Source organism: Symphalangus syndactylus, chromosome 18, assembly GCF_028878055.3.
Source record: "Symphalangus syndactylus isolate Jambi chromosome 18, NHGRI_mSymSyn1-v2.1_pri, whole genome shotgun sequence".
NCBI classification, from domain to species: Eukaryota; Metazoa; Chordata; class Mammalia; order Primates; family Hylobatidae; genus Symphalangus; species Symphalangus syndactylus.
The window spans coordinates 45,231,337-45,251,289 of record NC_072440.2 but is presented as its reverse complement, the minus strand read 5'-3'; the positions used below and the strand labels follow the sequence as shown (position 1 = coordinate 45,251,289).

At 43.4% G+C, this 19,953-nt stretch overlaps 1 protein-coding gene across 5 annotated transcripts in view; it reads left to right on the top strand.

Annotated features, from left to right (window-relative positions):
• Nucleotides 1-4,763: 4,763 nt before the first annotated feature.
• The window catches only part of SNX18 (sorting nexin 18), a 284,676-nt gene continuing 269,486 nt past the window's right edge, over nucleotides 4,764-19,953 (top strand). For 4 of the 5 annotated variants that reach the window (XR_008652392.2, XM_063622651.1, XM_055252075.2 and 1 more), the window contains exon 1: nucleotides 4,778-6,619. Coding sequence is in view for 4 of the 5 variants with exons in the window: in XM_063622651.1 (XP_063478721.1) it covers nucleotides 4,999-6,619 (1,621 nt within the window). In the remaining variant the exon portion in view is untranslated. Of the gene's footprint in view, nucleotides 6,620-19,953 lie in introns of all 5 variants that reach the window. The other variant, XM_055252077.2, reaches the window with a different exon arrangement.

The window sequence follows — 19,953 nt, the reverse complement described above, 5'->3', positions numbered from 1 at the left end:
CACATATATGTATAAAACGTATACCTATATAATTTTTATTTATATATACATTTATATATTATATAATATATAAACTTTTATATTATATAAATTTATATAATATATAAATATAATATATAAAATATATAAATTTATATATTATATATAAATTTCAATATATATTATATATAAATTTTTATATATTATACATTATATATTTATATATCACATAATATGTATTTATATATTATATATTTTATATATATGTATTTACACATTATATATTTTATATATAATATGTATTTACACATTATATACTTTATATATAATATGTGTTTACACATTATATACTTTATATATAATATGTGTTTACACATTATATATACTTTATATATAATATGTGTTTACACATTATATATACTTTATATATAATATGTGTTTACACATTATATATACTTTATATATAATATGTGTTTACACATTATATATACTTTATATATAATATGTGTTTACACATTATATATACTTTATATATAATATGTGTTTACACATTATATATACTTTATATATAATATGTGTTTACACATTATATATACTTTATATATAATATGTGTTTACACATTATATATACTTTATATATAATATGTGTTTACACATTATATATACTTTATATATAATATGTGTTTACACATTATATATACTTTATATATAATATGTATTTACACATTATATATATTTTATGTATTTACACATTATATATATTTTATATATAATACGTATTTACACATTATATATATTTTATATATAATACGTATTTACACATTATATATATTTTATATATAATACGTATTTACACATTATATATATTTTATATATAATACGTATTTACACATTATATATTTTATATATAATACGTATTTACACATTATATATTTTATATATTATACGTATTTACACATTATATATATTTTATATATATGTATTTACACATTATATATATTTTATATATATGTATTTACACATTATATATATTTTATATATGTATTTACACATTATATATATTTTATATATATGTATTTACACATTATATATATTTTATACATAATATGTATTTACACATTATATATATTTTATACATAATATGTATTTACACATTATATGTATTTTATACATAATATGTATTTACACATTATATGTATTTTATACATAATATGTATTTACACATTGTATATATTTTATACATAATATGTATTTACACATTGTATGTATTTTATATATAATATGTATTTACACATTGTATGTATTTTATATATAATATGTATTTACACATTGTATGTATTTTATATATAATATGTATTTATACATTATACGTATTTTATATATAATATAAATAATATAAATATTATATATATAAATTTTTATATACATAAAACGTATATATGTAGGTTTGAGCCACTGTACTGGGCCTGGATGCTGTTTAATAACAGTAGTAGTTTTGAGGTACCAGCAGAGTGCAGACCTGTGATACAGTGAACCGAAGTTCTCAGGACAGCTGAGTAGCTGCTGGGTCACTCCCCAGCCACCTGACCTCAGCAGACGACCCTCTCTGCAGTTGGTTGTCCTGATCTGGGATAGTGGGGATGGCAATATCTGCTCCACGCATGGATGAGTTGGTGTGAATTACGGCAGGAAATAACACATGAAAGGTGTAAGTGCATCTAAAATCACATGTACATATTTGTGTAATGCTTGATGCATTACATGAGTGTTTTCAAGTAAAATATAGTGTTAATTTTAATAATGACCCACTCTGTAGTAGTAAAATTTCTAACAATCTGAAAATTTGCAGTGGTGTTCTGGGTGGTTGTGTTACCTTTAACGTTGTTGATTTAAAGAGGAGTGTTAGGTAGCTGCCTCAGAAACATTTAGTTACAGCTGGGTGGCAGAGGGCACCAGGCAAGCTGGCCCAGACACAATAAGAGCTACTGGAGAGAGCTGACTTCATCTAGGGAGGACGTAAGTGGACGTTCTTTCATTCATCTAGCAAATACTAACTGGTTGCCTAATATGTCTGTTTTGTTCATTGCTGTATCCTCAGTACTCAGAAAACCTCATTGCCCTGAAAAGGTTTATGTTGTAATAGGGGAGGCAGTCAATGTATAGACGTGTTTAACTTAGGTCATAGGTGCTACAAAGAAAAGTGAGACTGTGGGATGGAGAGGGGATGGGAGGGAGGGAGGGAGATTATATTAGCATAATTAGTACCGCTGCCTCAGCAATCCCTGAAATTTCAGTGGCTTAGTCGGACAAAGGATTTTTCTCTCACGAAGTGTGACTGGGGTCGGTGACTCAGGGACGCAGGCTCCCTCTGTCTTCCGGGATCTCCAAGGAAGGAGAAGAAAGGAGGGATGGAAAGCCCCATGGTTCTGACCGAATGAAGCGATGATGTGGCATGGTGGATCTCCCGGGGAAGAGGGCTCCAGGGAGAGAGAAAAGCGAAGGCAAAAACTTCAGCGAGAAACGTGCTTGGCTTGTCCCAAAAATAGCAAAGCAACCACTGTGGCTTCTTTCAGTGGAAAAGGGGGTTGGAAAGATAGCCAAGGGCCAGGCCATCTAAGGCTTCTCAGGCTAAGGGAGGAAGTAAGAAAATGCAATTGTCTGGAGTCATTTAGTGTCCCCTAAAAACTTTACAGAAGCATATGGGTGGTTATAATGATTGTGTAAACTAAACTGTGAATAATATGCTCCATTTTCTAGAGAAATCTTTACAAAATGTGTTACTGTATCTATTTCCCCGAGTGAACGGTTATAGGTTGTTAATACTGGAGCACAATTTTCTGCATATCTAAGACCCTCTAGAGGTAGAGGTTTTCCTGCCACTAGTGGCCATAGGGCCAAACATCATGACAGCCTGTCCTCATCCTTCTGGAAGCCCGATGCGTGGCAAGCACAGAGGCCTCCCACTGGACTCCTACAAAGTAAGCACCTGCGGACGCCCATGCCCCAGTGCTACAAACAACGTCGGACACCCAATAATTCCTCAACCACCATTTCTACAGAGTAGCTCAACCAGTCTGTAAAAAACCATCACCTTAAACTCCTGGAATTTTCACACCTGAAATAAGCCCAAAGTTACTGTACTTAACTCTAATCTAAAAAGTAACTACTAAACGAATAGAAGGGGTGAAACTAAATTTATTTATCTTACATATTCTAGGTTAGCTTTTCAGAAGTAAAATGAATAGTATTCTAGAGGTTTAGTTAATGTGGACTTCATGTTTGAATTCCATGAATTCAACATGAAATGTTGGCATTGAAATTCAATGACCCCTGTTGCTTACTGTGAGAATAGTCAAAACCCAGAATTTTCAGCTAAAAATGTAATTTAGAATATGCTTACTGAATTGAATTAAGGTTTTGCATTAGGATAAACACTGTGGGAGTGATTCTGGTATCGTGGGTTGGTGGTTTTGTGCCAGATGCTTACAATACCACAGCCCTTAGAATAATTGTACACTCTTCTGGCCCGTTTCCCAGATTTCCTTGAAAAGGGTCAGAGGACAGGCTGAAATTAATGACACATGAATGCGGAACCTCAATTAGAAGTGTCTTCAAAGGAATAATTAGGCTAGACTTAATAAGAGGGGATTAAGAGAAGAAAAAGCTTTGGGCAAATTATACACTGAAGGAAAGGAAGATAGGAAACAAGGCCACGATATATTGGAACTGATCATTTCAGGAAGTGATTTTTGTTCTATTTATCTAAAAAATAATATAAATATAGTGAGACATAGAGACAACAGATGGATGGATGGTCACTGACCTCATACTAGGAGTGGCAGTGTGAACATTGGGACGCTTCCTGGTGCATGTACCCTGCAATTGTGAGTTTAGTACCCCTATTCCCTTTGTGAAAGAGGTCAGGGATTTTGCTTCCCCCAAATAACAGTAACAGCAGCAAAAGCAGCAACAAACCCTCCAAATCTGCTTACCCTGCCACATATTGTTTCACTTTCCTCATCTGTAAAATAGGGATTACTTTATGATGCAATCCCCACAACAACCCCTGGAGGTAGGTACGATATAAGTGCCTTGCTCCAGGTCATACAGCTAGGTAGTGTCAGAACACAGATTAAAATTCAGAAGCCTGGCTCCGAAGTTTGAGCTCTCATTCACCGCACTACATATATCTTTGGGAGGAGAGACGACACATGCATGTAATAAATGTGTGCGCATTTATTGTACTGGAAACTTTCCAGCTCCTCCCTCTCTACATGATCCTTTGCTTCTAATTTTGTCAATCACAGCACCTTCCCTGGCCCTTACTTCGTTCTTGCCAATCTCCTCTCCTTGAGCAGAAGAGGGAAGGGAGCCTGCTCTGTAGGTGAACAGCTCCTCGGCAGAGGCATCCTGTTTTCTTAGTGCAATCACTAATTCGCATTGCAAAATGCTTTATTACATGAGTGGGTTAAGCCATTCTAGGAGCATTCACTGAGCGCTCAGAGTGGGAACGTTTATCAGGCATGCAAGTGCTAACTTACTTTCTAGAGAATGTTTAACTTAAAAGCCTAAAGAAATCTCAGATAATTCACTTCGGAGTGGAAACCTCCTTCTGCCGCGCTCGCTACGGCGCCCGGCTTCGCGGCACCGGCCACGAGGGGGCAGTGGCCGCCGCAAAGCCGAGGCGGGCGGTGGACTCGGCGGCTCGGCCATCGCTTGCTCTCGCCTGGCAAGGGGCTCTCGGCCGTGGATTAGCGCAGCTGGAGAGGTGGGAGGCCGCGGGCCCCGCCCCCGACCGGCGGCGGCTGCGGCGGCCCAGCGCGGCAGTCGGCGCTGCAAAGTGGAGGCGCTGCGAGCGGAGCCGCGCGGAGGGCGCGACCGGCGGGTCCGGGCAGCGTGGGTTTGCCGCCTTCGGGGCTCCAGTCCGCGCGCCAGGGCTCGAGCAGCACCGCGGGCCCCTCAGGTGGGCCTCGGCTCGGGACGCCGGGAATCGGGACCGCCAGTCGGGGCGCCAGGACCATGGCGCTGCGCGCCCGGGCGCTGTACGACTTTAGGTCGGAGAACCCAGGCGAGATCTCGCTGCGGGAGCACGAGGTGCTGAGCCTGTGCAGCGAGCAGGACATCGAGGGCTGGCTCGAGGGGGTCAACAGCCGCGGCGACCGCGGCCTCTTCCCGGCCTCCTATGTGCAGGTGATCCGCGCCCCCGAACCTGGCCCGGCGGGAGACGGCGGCCCGGGCGCCCCGGCCCGCTACGCCAATGTGCCCCCCGGGGGCTTCGAGCCCCTGCCCGTCGCGCCCCCCGCCTCCTTCAAGCCGCCGCCTGACGCCTTCCAGCCGCTGCTGCAGCCACAGCAGGCGCCGCCTCCCAGCACCTTCCAGCCGCCCGGCGCGGGCTTCCCGTACGGCGGGGGCGCCCTGCAGCCGTCGCCTCAGCAGCTCTACGGCGGCTACCAGGCCAGCCAAGGCAGCGATGATGACTGGGACGACGAGTGGGACGACAGCTCCACGGTGGCGGACGAGCCGGGCGCTCTGGGCAGCGGAGCATACCCGGACCTAGACGGCTCGTCTTCGGCGGGTGTGGGAGCAGCCGGCCGCTACCGCCTGTCCACGCGCTCCGACCTGTCCCTGGGCTCCCGCGGCGGCTCGGCCCCCCCGCAGCACCACCCGTCGGGGGCCAAGAGCTCGGCCACCGTGAGCCGCAACCTCAACCGCTTCTCCACCTTCGTCAAGTCCGGCGGGGAGGCCTTCGTGCTGGGGGAGGCGTCAGGCTTCGTGAAGGACGGGGACAAGCTGTGCGTGGTGCTGGGGCCCTACGGCCCCGAGTGGCAGGAGAACCCCTACCCGTTCCAGTGCACCATCGACGACCCCACCAAACAGACCAAGTTCAAGGGCATGAAGAGCTACATCTCCTACAAGCTGGTGCCCACGCACACGCAGGTGCCGGTGCATCGGCGCTACAAGCACTTCGACTGGCTGTACGCGCGCCTGGCGGAGAAGTTCCCGGTCATCTCCGTGCCCCACCTGCCCGAGAAGCAGGCCACCGGGCGCTTCGAGGAGGACTTCATCTCTAAGCGCAGGAAGGGCCTGATCTGGTGGATGAACCACATGGCCAGCCACCCGGTGCTGGCGCAGTGCGATGTCTTCCAGCACTTCCTGACGTGCCCCAGCAGCACCGACGAGAAAGCCTGGAAGCAAGGCAAGAGGAAGGCCGAGAAGGACGAGATGGTGGGCGCCAACTTCTTCCTGACCCTTAGCACGCCCCCCGCCGCTGCCCTTGACCTGCAGGAGGTGGAGAGCAAGATCGACGGCTTCAAGTGCTTCACCAAGAAGATGGACGACAGCGCGCTGCAGCTCAACCACACGGCCAACGAGTTCGCGCGCAAGCAGGTGACCGGCTTCAAAAAGGAGTATCAGAAGGTGGGCCAGTCCTTCCGCGGCCTCAGCCAGGCCTTTGAGCTGGACCAGCAGGCCTTCTCGGTGGGCCTGAACCAGGCTATCGCCTTCACCGGAGATGCCTATGACGCCATCGGCGAGCTCTTCGCGGAGCAGCCCAGGCAGGACCTGGATCCCGTCATGGACCTATTAGCGCTGTATCAGGGGCATCTGGCCAACTTCCCGGACATCATCCACGTTCAGAAAGGTAAAGCTTGGCCCTTAGAGCAGGTGATATGGAGTGTATTGTGCAGGCTGAAAGGGGTGACTTTGACAGCAGTACCACTGTGGGTTTCAGACTCATATTCTACAGGTGAGGAAGCGAGCAGAGACGTGGACGCCTGGGTCTTTTCCCTAGAGTGTAAGTTGGATTGCGCGACAGGCAGCTTCCTCCTCGAGTATCTCCCAGTAGGGAATGAGTACTCTTTCTCGAAGATTCAAAGAGTACCTTTGAATCTGTCATTAAATGCTGTCATTTTAGAGTTTGAATAGTTGAGTAATGAGCTGCTCAGATCTGTAATCTTGAGACGAGGGTAGAATTAGAAGGGGACCCAAACCATGTTAGGCATCTGTTTGAACACTGCACTGTCACTTAGTGGTGGGTCTCAAAAAGTGAGGAAATAATGGAGAAGAACCGATGTCTATAAATAGAAACCTGCTTTCACCCTTCCACACCTCTCAATCTCTGCTTTGGTAGAGGAATTAAGATCAATTCTCTGAGTTTAAGAATTTCCTGCAAAGAATTCTTGCCTGCAACCTTTACGAAGTGAAGTAAAAGGCTCACCCTAATTTCAGGAAAAGCGTACTCATTTTGAGTTTGGAATCTATTAATGTACTGAAATTGAGAACGTTAAGAAGATTGTATAGGGAAACTACATAGAATGAATATAATCTGAGTATTGGATCTGAGAGTAGCGTTGCTGGTATCCCAGTGAGTTAGCTGTCCAACTGTCAGAGTTCATGAGTTATTAATAGTTGTTAGTGTCTCTGACCTTTGTTAAAGCACCGGAATTTGCAAATTAAAAAAACATGTAGCAGTAGTGCTTGTCTTAACATTTCTCACTAATATGCGTTCTGATACAATGCCTTGATTGAGAGAATGGGGAGGTGTGGGAGTTAGGGAGGCAGTCTTGCCTGTGAAAGTCCAGTGTAGGGGCGGCTGGGCAGAGGGAAACCTACTCCTGAGGAGGGAAACCTACTGTCCCTGTTTTCCTGAGCGGGTCTGGCCTTTACTGATGAAGTGCTCACTGCCTTTCTGGTGGGCCAGTCCGTTTATGAACAACCCTGATCTCTGGCATGTCTTTTCTTGTATTGAACTGAAGTTTGCCTCACTTGATTGTCTTTCTGTTCCCTGGGACCGCCTTCAGACATTTGGAGACAGCAGTCTCGCTTCCTTCCTCTCTGCCTCTCTCCTTCCCCTTCCAAATGCGTGACTGGTCTTCTGACTCTTATGGGGGAAGGGGCTTGCTGGGAGAATGATCAAACGTTTTCAGTCTTGTTGCTGCTGCTGAAAGGGAGTACCCTGGACATCAGTACTAATTTTAGTAGAGAGTAGTAACTCTCTTGGCAATTTGCAATTTCTAAATGCAGTCTAATATTGAATTCGCTTTTGTGCAATCATATTGCTGTTGGCCTATATTAAACCTATATTTACATTACCTATGCCTTTTTTAAAACATAAATTGTTATGAATCTTTGACTTTTTTGACTGGTGTTGGTGGAACTGCCTTTGTGAGCCTTTCATGGAGGGACTTCGCATTTAAATTCCATTGTGTTACATCATTCTGGACCTATGCTGGCTGCCCTTTTACACATTTCTGTGAGTTTGTGCAAATTACTGGTGAATAGTTGAAAGGATGGAACCAAGTACAGACACTTGGACATGTGTGCTGGGCCGCTGCTGTCTGTCTACTTTAGGTTGGCATCAGTTCATTCACTGTCAGTCACACCATGCACTCAGCCTTTGTCAAATGGCCTGCTTTTGAAATTATGTATTAGAAAAGGTATGGTGTGTGTTCTAATATCTATTTTGAGTTTACAGCGATGGTCTACTTAGTCTATTAAACCATCTGGTTATGGCCGGGGTCACGCCTGTAATCCCAGCATTTTGGGAGGTCGAGGCAGGAGGATTGCCTTAAGGCCAGGAGTTCAAGACCAGTCTGGGCAACATAGGAAGACTCCTGTGTCTACAAAAATAAAGAAGTTAGCGTGGCATGGCGGCTTATACCTATAGTCCTAGCTACTAGGGAGGCTGAGGCTGGAGGATTGCTTGAGGCTAGGAGTTAATTTGAGGTTGCAGTGAGGCATAATTGAACCATTGCCCTCCAGTTTGGGTGACAGAGCAAGACCCTGTGTCCAAAACAAAAAAACAAAAAATATATAGTTTATTCTTTATTTTGTAGAGACAGGTGTCTTGCTGTGTTACCCAGGCTTGTCTCTAACTCTTGGGCTCAAGCAGTCCTCCCAGCTCAGCCTCCCAAAGTGCTGGGATTACAAGCGTGAACCACCATGCCCGGCCTAGTTTATCTTTTTTAAATTAGAGAACTGGATTTGTCTCTAGTCACTTGGGATTTGAAAAACTTCCTTCATTAAAACCAGTATCATTTTATGTGGCTTAACAGATTCAAGAGCACTAAACATAATCTCTAGGAACTTTGGAAAGAACAACAGTTGATATTCAATATAGTTTGTTTCTGCTGTAACCTTGGTGTGTAATGTACAGTGAGCCTGTGTCCCTAGATGACACATCTTTAGAAAGTACTACCATTTAAAGTGACAGTGTGCGATACATAAAGCTAAAAGCATTTGCCTATAACCAGTGTTTATCAAGGATGCTAGTGTAGGCCATTTTTAGGAGTATAGATGAGACAAACATCATAAGCCAGGATAAAAGCTTTCTGAGCGTATTCAGGACTTGTGGTTGTAAAGGGCATCTCAGTTCCATCACCTCCCCAACCCCAACTGTTACACACTTGAAATATGGCTAATGTGACTAAGGAACTGAATATTGGTCAACAGAGATGATAGAACTTTTCCATCAGTGGTGAAAGTTCTATTGGACAGTGCTGTGTTAAACTGCTGGCTGCAGTTTAACTATCAACCCCATCGTAAGTTTCTCCAGCAAATTATTATATTTTAATGTACTTTCCTGATAGCCTTATTTTTACTTGGTCATCTCATTGCACCTCCTCCTTCCCATATAGGCTTAATTTATAAAAACTGAGAAGGGGGAAGCAAGTCCTGCTAGATTCTTCTTTGCTGAATTTCCCAAGCACTCAACCTGAGTGACATTTCAGTAGTGTGAGCATCTCTTGCAGTGTGCCATTGTGTCCCATTCAGAAAACACACTGGTTCCGGGACGGATGTCTGAGGCCATCCTGGTGAGAACCCAGCTGCAAAATGAGGGTGGAAAACTCAAATACTCTTAAATGTTGGTGGGCTGAAATTTTCCTGACTATGCTAAATACTGAACCCATTCTTTAAACTAATAATGGTTTTAGTGTATGTACTTTCTGCAAAAGTGAAGAAAGTGATATAGTTCCTTCAGCCAAAAGATACTTCTGGAATTTTGATTTTTTTCCATCAACGAATGGAGTCTAACTATTTAGGTTAATGGAGTTGAGCGAAGAAAGACGGTAGTTTGCTGTAGTCTGCGGTACATTAGATGGAATTCAGAATCTATTGGAATTTTATTTGTGTTTTGCTTTGACCTCACAGGAGTCCTTTAAGTTCTTTGTTCATAGGTAGCTCACTGATCCCTGACTAGGCAGTGTGCACGTTTGTCACCGACATGTGACCCTTGTGGTCTTGATTTTTTTTTCTTAAGTGATAGCATTTTATCTTCTCCCTCTTTATCATGCCTGTCTGCAGTATACCTTTATAGTATTGATGTTGGTGAGTTTGGGGTAGTACTGAGGAATATATTTTATTATTAGTTTCTTGGCATATTCAGTTTTGTTTCCAAAGATATGATCGATCTCTAATATTTAATAAAGCTAAATCTAGGTGGCAGCAAGTTGAGGTTTAAAAGCTTTAGGTTTACCTCTTGGGACGATTGCAAAAAGGAAAGACTGTAAAAGATGATGAGAAATACTGGTTTCATCCTTGTTTAGGAATTTGGACTAAATAAAAATGGCTAGAGGGAGTTCCTTTAAGTGAAATGTCTTTCTTCTAGAGAAAAGGTGTAAAATAGTGTTAAATTGATTTGTCGGTTTGGGCTGTGTGAAGCAGGGAGGCAGGACTAGAGAAGTAAATAGGCAGTCCTGTTTTCTGTACTCTTAAATATACAGACTCTACTTCATTGCTCTCTAAATGTTCCAGATGGAGCCTTTTTTCAGTAAAAGCCCCAGGACCTCAGGAATGGTACACCCGTAGTGGGCCTATCAGTCTTGCTGGGTAGAATTTCACCATTGTGCTTCCTTTTACCACTAGTAGAGTTGGCCTGATGTCCTTCAGACGTTAATTAAAGATAGCTGGAGTCCCAGCAGGGCACACAAGGTAAGGCTGGGCCACACGGAGACCTTCCCTGTCTGCTCCCCATTCTCCTGTAGCTAAAAATAGCCCTGAAAGGGTGGTGCCAGGAATACAGAGAAAAGCTCTAAGAAGTCGGGGCTGTTTACAAATTCATCCTTATTTTTGAAACCTCTGGGCTAGAAATTGAGGCTGTTCTTGCTTTTTGTTTTCACTCCATCTTTAGTTGAACCCATTTCTCCTCTCCCCTGCATTTACCCCCAGCCGTTCTCTAAAAAGACCTCATGTCTCTAAAAAGAGAGCAGGTCTGGGGCTTACCCTTTGCCCCAGTTTGTGTTTTCTTAGTGAAAATAAGGTGACCGTTGCTGCTTTCGAAATACATGACTCAGTTCCTTGGTTAAAATATAAATGTGACTGCCCAAGGACAGTCTTGGGCATGAAACTGGGTGTGGGCACTGCTCATACCACCCCGTCAGGGGTTTCTCAGACTTCTTTTTTGAGCCACATAGCCTTCAGAGTCACACTGACCACAGTGGGACCGAAGGGAGGCAGAGGACCTGCACTCCCACTCTCCTCCCAGTAACTAAGGGAGCCTGTGAGGTTTCCTTGTTCAGAAATGTTGTCCTGTCTGGCCATCTTAGGACTTCCAAGCATGATGCCAGAACCCAAACAAGTGAGAAGTTCTGTGATTCACTTACAAACACTTCCCTTAAACTATTTAATATGTTCCTTCTCTTCCGGCTAAATAAAAAGCTATTATTGTATTGCCCCATGTATTTTTAAATCAAAGTTTAAATATCAAGTTAGATTTAATTTGCCATATATTTTTGAAGCTCCGTATCATTAACTAAAGGATTATAAAGTGGCAGAGTAATGCTGAGCTCTGTTTGACGAGATTATATCCGGAAGGCAGACGTATATCCTATCCCACATTCATACAACACAGACTAGAATCTGGCCGCTCTGCCGGTGTCTGCAGGAGGGCTGGGTAGGCCTCTGGTCTTCAGTGAGTTATTTGACTAGCTATAGAGACAGGTCAGCCAGCCTCGGCAGTTCCTTGTGCCAGGATTCTGAGAGCCTGGTGGATGGGCCAGTCTGCCCCAGGAGTTGCACCAAGGGGATGGGACTGGGCTGGGTCTGCTGAGGGAGCTATGCCAGTGAAGGGGCAGCATGCCAAGCCAAGAAGCCATGGGTGCAGAGCCTCATCGCAGTGGGAGCCGGTCTGTCGGGACCAGCATGGGCTCTGGAGGGCCAGTGTGTGAGCGTGGAGGAGTTTTGGACACGTTATTTTAACCTGTGTAATGCTCAGTTATCTTTGGCCAAGTGGGGGCACTTCCTCACAAGGTCAGCATGAGAATTAAATGTTATGTTTCATAGTAGCTAGTCACTAAATGTTTATTTTTGAAAAACAGATGGGTGAATTTAAAAGGAGATGACAACCAGGCATGGTGGCACATGCCTGTAATACCAGCTACTTGAGAGACTGAGGGAGAAGAATCACTTGAGCCCAAGAGTTCAAATCCAGCCAGAGCAACACAGTGAGACCTTGTCTCTTAAAAAAAAAAAAAATTAAGGGCACTCTCCTTTGAAGGACAATTCCAGTAATCTTATCATCCCTCCTGGCAACCTATTGCCACCCGAATTGCAGGCAAAAGTACAAAAGCTCAAGGAGTCTTCAGTCTAGCAATTAAATATCTGCTTTAATCAGTTTGCCCTGCATTGCACACCAGAAGTAATGGTAACTGGGATAAATGTAGGTGTTGTTTGGAGTCAATGGTTTGTTGTTGTTCACATTGAAGAGTGTATGTAAACTGTCTCTTGCTGGCTCCCCTCTAACCCAGATCACTTGTGTTCTGGTGCAAATCACTTAATGTTTCTGAGCTTCAGTTTCCTCATCTGTAAAAGTGAGGTTCATCATTTCCTAGGCACCATTTTGTTAGTTGACTGTTTTTAAAAAATAAGAGTGGTCTTAAGTATCCAGGAAACTTTTAGACATTGTTTCAGGCTCATTTTAAGAGTGTTCTGTCTGCTTATGTGACTGTTATATGGGAGCATGAAAAGCCCTTATCAGTTCATGTGAAAGAACATTTATGCACGTTCAGATCAGCAAACACGCATTGCAGGCTTACCTCACGAGGAACTTCGAATGTAAAAGTGATTAATACCTGGCCTGCTGCTGCCTGGTGAGGGTTCCTGGATGTTCTTAAGCTGTGGTGTGGTAGACAGCTGGAGCGACTTCTCTCTGACCCAAATTAATAGGACTACCAAAGAGATAAATTATGACCGTTTTTTTAAGATGGAGTCTTGCTCTGTCACCTAGGCTGCAGTGCAGTGATGCGATCTCGGCTCACTGCAACCCCTGCCTTGCGAGTTCAAACGATTCTCCTGCCTCAGCCTCCCAAGTAACTGGGATTACAGGCATGTGCCACCATGCTTGGCTAACTTTTGTATATTTTTTAGTAGAGACGGGGTTTCACCATATTGGCCAGGTTGGTCTTCAACTCCTGACCTCAAGCAATCTACCCACCTTGGCCTTCCAAAGTGCTGGGATTACAGGCGTGAGCCACCATGCCCAGCCTCTGATATTGATCTTATAGCTTGATTAAATTTTAATTTGAATGAGTTTTAGTTCACTTGTCATTTCTGTACCTTTTCTTATGACTTATCTGTCACTGTGATTTGACTTTCCTCTTCTGCTAAATAAATTGTTATTTAGCAGGTAAGGGGACAGTGAAGGAAGGGGAGCTAAAATCATTAGATTTATTCATAGGACCCTCTAAAAGATAAATTAGATTTTATTCAACAAATACATATGTACTCATCATCATCCAGGCACTATTCAAGATGCTAGTGTTTCATCAGTGGCCAAAACAAAGATCCCCACCCTTGTGGAGCTTGCAGTCTAGCAGGGTGGAGACACTCAGTGAAAAACAAACAGAGGAGGTAAGTTTTAATGTATGTTGGAGTTTGGTATGTGCTAGGAGAAAAAAGTAGAGCAGGGAAAGAGGGCATGGGAGGCAGGATGAAGTACTAGTAAGAGTACTCAAAGTAGGTCTCATTGAGAAAGTGAGATTTAAGCACAGACCTGAATCACTGTGCAGTCAGGAGAGTCATCCAAGCAGGTATCTCGGGGGAGAGCTTTTCAGGCAGAGGGTTTAGCTAAAGTAAGGCCCTGGGGTGGGCATGTGCCAGGCAGGTTGAGGAACAGCAAGGCCAGGTGGTGGAAGTTAAGAGGATCCTCGGAGATGAGGTCATGGAAAGTCAGATTTGCAGGGCTTTGCAGGTCACTGTTAGGACTTGGAATGAAAGCCCGAGTCAGATGGAAGCAATTACAGTTTTTTGAGCCAAGGTATGACATCCAACTGGACATATTAACAGACATAGTCCAGAGCGATGAGAATAGAATGGCGTGCGGCAGTCAAAGGTGGTTGGAAGCAGGGAGCTAGTAGGAAATACTCCAGTAATCCGGGTGAGAGATGCTGGTGGCCTGGACCAGAGTGGAGACAACAGAGGTGGTGGTCAGGGAGCGGGGGGGTCCCCCTCCAGCTATATTTTGGAGGTAGAATCAACAGGTTTTCTTGAGGGATGGGATTGTGAAGGATGTGACATGCGAGAGAAAGAGGAGTCATCAAGGGTGATTCTGCAATTTTGGCCTGGCCTACAATAAGAATTGTCAGAACAGGGGTGGAGAGCAACAATTAGGACTTGAGTTTTCTCCTTTTAGGTAGATCAGGCTCATGCGTTCTGCTCCATGTCTCCCTACCCCAACACAAGCACTTTCTAGCTTCAGGTCTAGTCCCCTTCCTTGGAGTATCCCCTTTGGATTGTAGTCCTTTTGTGAATAATTGTCTATGCAGTGCTCAGTTATTAGTGTGTGGGTTATGTTTTTATGTTCCTGTGTTGTATAGCTGTTAACTACTGTTTTATACATGCATAGCAAGTACTTAATGAATGCTTGTTGAGTTAATGAAGTAGGCACTCAGTAGCTACTTGGTTGATCTTGAAATAGATTTATAAGATGTTTTTGTTTTTCCATTTATATGATGACGGATAACAGTCTAAAAGTATACGGGAAATAAAAATAGAATCCGGATGTATTTTATGGATGAAGTCATTAACATGTGAGTGATTTGAAAGTCTTAGAGTTATATGTTTATGGAATGACTTTCCATAATTCATTGGAGAGGGGAGAGGAAGTTTGAAAATGCTTAAAGTGCCAGAGAATTAATACTGTATACCTCATGATTTCACTTTATATTGATTCTTGGTGTTTAAACTTACGCATGCATACACACACATACACACACACACACACACACGCACGTTTTCCTCATTAGTTTTTAGTTAGAACATTTTTACTGGGGTCTCGTTTGCTTAATTCAGAGCACAAGATCCAGAGAATGCATTCACCTTGTTGCTTGACTTGGATACACACGGAGCACTGAGCTTATGTGTAGAGCAGTAAGTACTTGCCCTCATGGAAGGCCCACTCAGTTCCATGAGGGAGGTAGAATGTGTGCACAGAGGACTGAAATAAAAGGTAGATTTAACTTAGTGCTGTGAATAAGACAGTGCATGGGAGTCCAGGGGATAGAGAGGAATTGTCAGTTTGTGTTAGAGGCTTGAGTGGGCAGCATTTGAATTTCCCCTTTGAAACATGGTCACAGTGTGACTTTTGGAGGAATGTAGGTGGAAAGCACACTCCTGATGTTGAAATGCTTTAGGATAGGTTTGATAAGCATACAGTAATTGATAAGCGAGGTACCTAGTGCTCAGGTCAGTGAAGGGAACTGAAGTGAGGAGCTGTCACTGTACTGTGTGACACACAGTCGTGGACATGCACCATGATGTGAAATAGGACAGAAGGAGAAGTAATTATGGGCAGTGGATGGGAAGGTTCAGAGGTGGCTTCTGCCAGTCTCAGTCTAAGAAAAGTTTTGAAAACAAGTGGAAGTTCGCCAAGCCAGCAGAGTCGGGGAAGGGCATTCTGGGCCGAACCATATGAGATCAGTCTTGGCTACCTCTCAGAACCAGCCGCTGAGGGGATACAGCAGAAAATGGGGCCCCACCCTGGATCTGAATCGGAATGTCTGTGCTGCCTAGACATTGGTGTTCTTTGAAAAGCTCCTCACATGCTTTTGATGTGCTGCTGGGTTTACAGCTGCTGTTGGAGGTGATAGGGGAAACACGGAAGATCAAATGGGGTGCCGACATGGTCAGGCCTGCACTTAAGATGGACAGGTCCTGATGGCAGGTGTAGAACGTGGTTGGGGCTTAAGTGAAATGGAGAGTAATTCAGTAATTCAGACAAGATGTGATAACATCCTATCGGGGGCAGTGTCCATGGGGGTGGGAGGAGAACACAGAAAGGGCTGCTTGCCTGCAGAGTGGGGTAAGGGATAGGGAGAAGTACAAAATGGCCTGCAGATTAGAGGCTCTGGGTCACCAATAGAGATGCCTGGAGATGGCCTGGAGTGGGATCTGCAGACTACAGCCCACGGGCCAGATTCACCCAGTCACCTGTTTGTTACAGTGCTTGAGCTAAGAATGGTTTTTGTATTTTTAAATGATTCTGTGTTTAATGGTTCTATAAGTCCCTACATAATAACCTCAATTTTCCCTCTTGACCTGCAAAGCCTAAAATGCTTACTGTCTGGCCCTTGAAGAAAATGTTTGCTGACCCTTGACTTGGATGACAAGCAGGTTAGGGGAGTGGGTGTGGCTATTCTTTATTGAGTACTTACTACGTGATAGGCAGTATTGCGAGCATTTTATATATGTCCTTTTTTTTTCCACTAGAAAATTCAGAAGCGATACATTGTCTTAATTCCATGCAGGAGTGGGTATGACAGCAGTGTGGTTATTAGCATGGGCTAAAACCAGATGGGTTTGAGTTCCTGCCAGCTTCACTGTGTAACCTTGGGCCACACACTTCTTAACCTCTGTTTCCTTGTGTGTAACATGGAGTAACTATGTTATTAATACAATAGCTGATGCTGAAAAATCTTTTTTGGCATTAATTATCGGCTATTGTATTAGTTTCCTGTGGCTGCTGTAACAAATTCCTACAAACTGGGTGACTTACAACAATGGAAATGGATTCTCTTAGAGTTCTAGAGACGAGAAGTCTGGAAGGACAGTGTGGCAGTGCCATGCTCCCTTCAGAGGCTGTAGGAGAGGCCCCTCCCTTGCCTCTCCAGCTTCTGGTGGTTGCCAGCAGCCCTTGGTTCTGTGTCTTAAGGACACCCGTTGTCCTAGACTTACGGCCCACCCTAACCTAGAATGACCTTACTTTAACTAATTACATATTCAGAGACCCTGTTTCCAAAAAAGGTCACAGTCAAAGGTTCCATGTAGATTTTAGGGGGACACTATTGAACGCAGCAGTTTTTAACTCCCCCAAAGTGGTGTCATCTCATTTGGTGGCTGTGAAAACTGAGGCTCAGGGAAGTTAAGTGATTTCCAGGCTCACAGAGCTAATGAGGAGACCTAGGATTCGAGTGCATTTTTTGCCTTAAGTTGATACTGGTACTTCTTACGCTACAATATATAACATGCTTGTCAGAAAATTGACTTATTCTACAGGCAGTCAGCAGCCACTAAAGGTTTCAAACCAAAGAGTGACATTTAATCGTAATCAAAATAGCTATCATGTTTTGAAGACTTCCTGTGTGCAGGCATGGTGCTTTGTGTTTTATATTCATTATATCTATTTAAGCTTCATAGGAGCTTAAAAAAATATTTACCTCAAAAAAGCTGAGGTAAATACTCTTCTTATACCCATTTTGCAGACAGGAGCTGAACCACAGAAATTTTTTTTTTTTTTTTTTTTTTCGAGATAGAGTTTCGCCCTTGTTGCCCAGGCTGGAGTGCAGTGGCGTGATCTCAGCTCACCGTAACCTCCACCTCCTGGGTTCAAGTGATTCTCCTGCCTTGGCCTCCTGAGTAGCTGGGATTATAGGTGCCTGCCACCACACCTAGCTAATTTTTTGTATTTTTAGTAGAGACAGGGTTTCACCATGTTGGCCAGGCTGGTCTCAAACTCCTGACCTCAGGTGATCTACCCGTCTCGGCCTCCCGAAGTGCTGGAATTACAGGTGTCAGTCACCCTGCCCAGCCAAACCACAGAAATTTAAACTGCGAGTTCCTGGAGGCATCCTTCACTGGTGCACCCTGGCTCCCTGAGGCAGGGCTTTTGGAAGTTACTCCTGTTGGTTGGGCAGAGATGAGGAGGCTCTTAGAGTATTCCAGGGGAAGAGTTGGCTTTGGAAAGGAACAGGTGAACTCGAGACACCTGCTAGGTATCATGGCAGGACCTGGTGAGGCGCTCGCTCTCCTGAGGAATCTAGTGTTACCTTAGAGGTTTTAAGTTTGGGTGGTAGAAAGTAGTGAAGCCAGTGATAGAAGAGGTAGGCAGACTGAGAAGAGGAGCAGGACTAAAAGGAAAGACAAGGAGTGGGGCTGAAGGAGTCTTAGAAAATCCTATTTTCCAGGCCTTTTATTGTGTTTAGTTATGTTGACATTCGCGATTTTCACCAAAGCCACGTATTGTCTGCAGCAAGACATTTTTAACTAAATACTGATAGATGTTAGTGTGGATAATCTGTAAATTTTCACGTTTTATGATTTGTATTTCAGGTATATTTTAAAACTTGATACATTTTTAGATGCTTTGTTTTGTCTTTAGTTGGTTATTTATGATTTCATACAAGGATGTCCGGATGTGGTCAGAGTAAAGACTCAAAGCCACCGGACACCTGGGCCCTGCCAGTGCGAGGCAGCGGGAAAACCACAGGAGTGAGGAGTGTCCTTACATTTAAAACAGCTGAGTTAGGAAATGTCTCCACAGCCTCGTGATCGTGAAGGGATGTGAAGCAGCACTCAGGATAACGAAGAGTGCTTGTGCTGCTCACCAGTCAGTACCACCCTGGCACACGTGGCAACTGGGACAATGGAGTTTACAATTTCAGACAAAAACTGGAAAATTACTTGAAAACGAGAAATGAATTCTTTGCAAATATTCTGCTGACTCCAGCATGAACTGCAGTGCACTCAGACAGGGTCCTATAAGTGCCCTGGCTCTGCGTGTGTGCCCTATCTTGCCTTGCCTTGGCTTCTCTCCTAAAGAGCAGGGGCCACTTTACTCTCTTCCTGGCCCCATCTAGAGGGACTTCTGTTTAGATTTATTTTAGCAGCTTCTATTTAGATTTATTTTGGCTTGGGTCTCCCCTTATCTTTCTAGAAAAAAAGAAAATAAGGTTTTACCTTTCATTAAAGGTACTTTCCAAGTTCACTCTTTGGTACAGATATGCTTGTTGTATGTCACGTGTCGAAAGTGTTGGCAGCTTGCAAACATATCTATTGTTGCTTTTTTTTTTGCACATGCCTCAGGTAATTAAAGAACTGGGCACTGCAGACCTCAGGCCCCAATTTGTGTTCTCTGAATTTGAACCATTATATAGGTTTTACTTTACAAAGTCAGTTTTTTACAAGTTTCATTGTATGGTCAGCATTATCAAGGACAGTATGTCTACCTTATTTTATTAAGATTCTATGGGTATCAGATCTTTAAGAAACAATACATGGTTTTCTTTCTTACTCTCAAATTTTAAAGTCTTCATCTATATTTGCTTGGCTATAGGCAAATCAACATTGCCACATATCCAAAAACACTTCTCAAATAAAGACACTGTGTTTTCAGAATTCTCCTGAAACTATCACCCTAGTAATTTTATCACGTGTTTAATATTCATTATAGGCTGGAACACAAGAACTTTATGTATATAAAATTACCAGCAAGAAACAGTTTTACCAAATAAACCACAAGAGGTACAATCATGTGATTTCTCTCTTCATTTTTGGAATGAGGTGAACTGTATGACTATATATGCATAGTAAGTAAAATAATCATCTTTTAAGGTATTTATACGCAAGTGAATATTTGTATTCAAACTGAATGTCATTCTGCCTTTAGACATTAGGTGATTGCTGAATGAAGCTATAAGAACTACTTAAGGCCAGGCGCGGTGGCTCACACTTGTAATCCCAGCACTTTGGGAGGCCGAGGCGGGC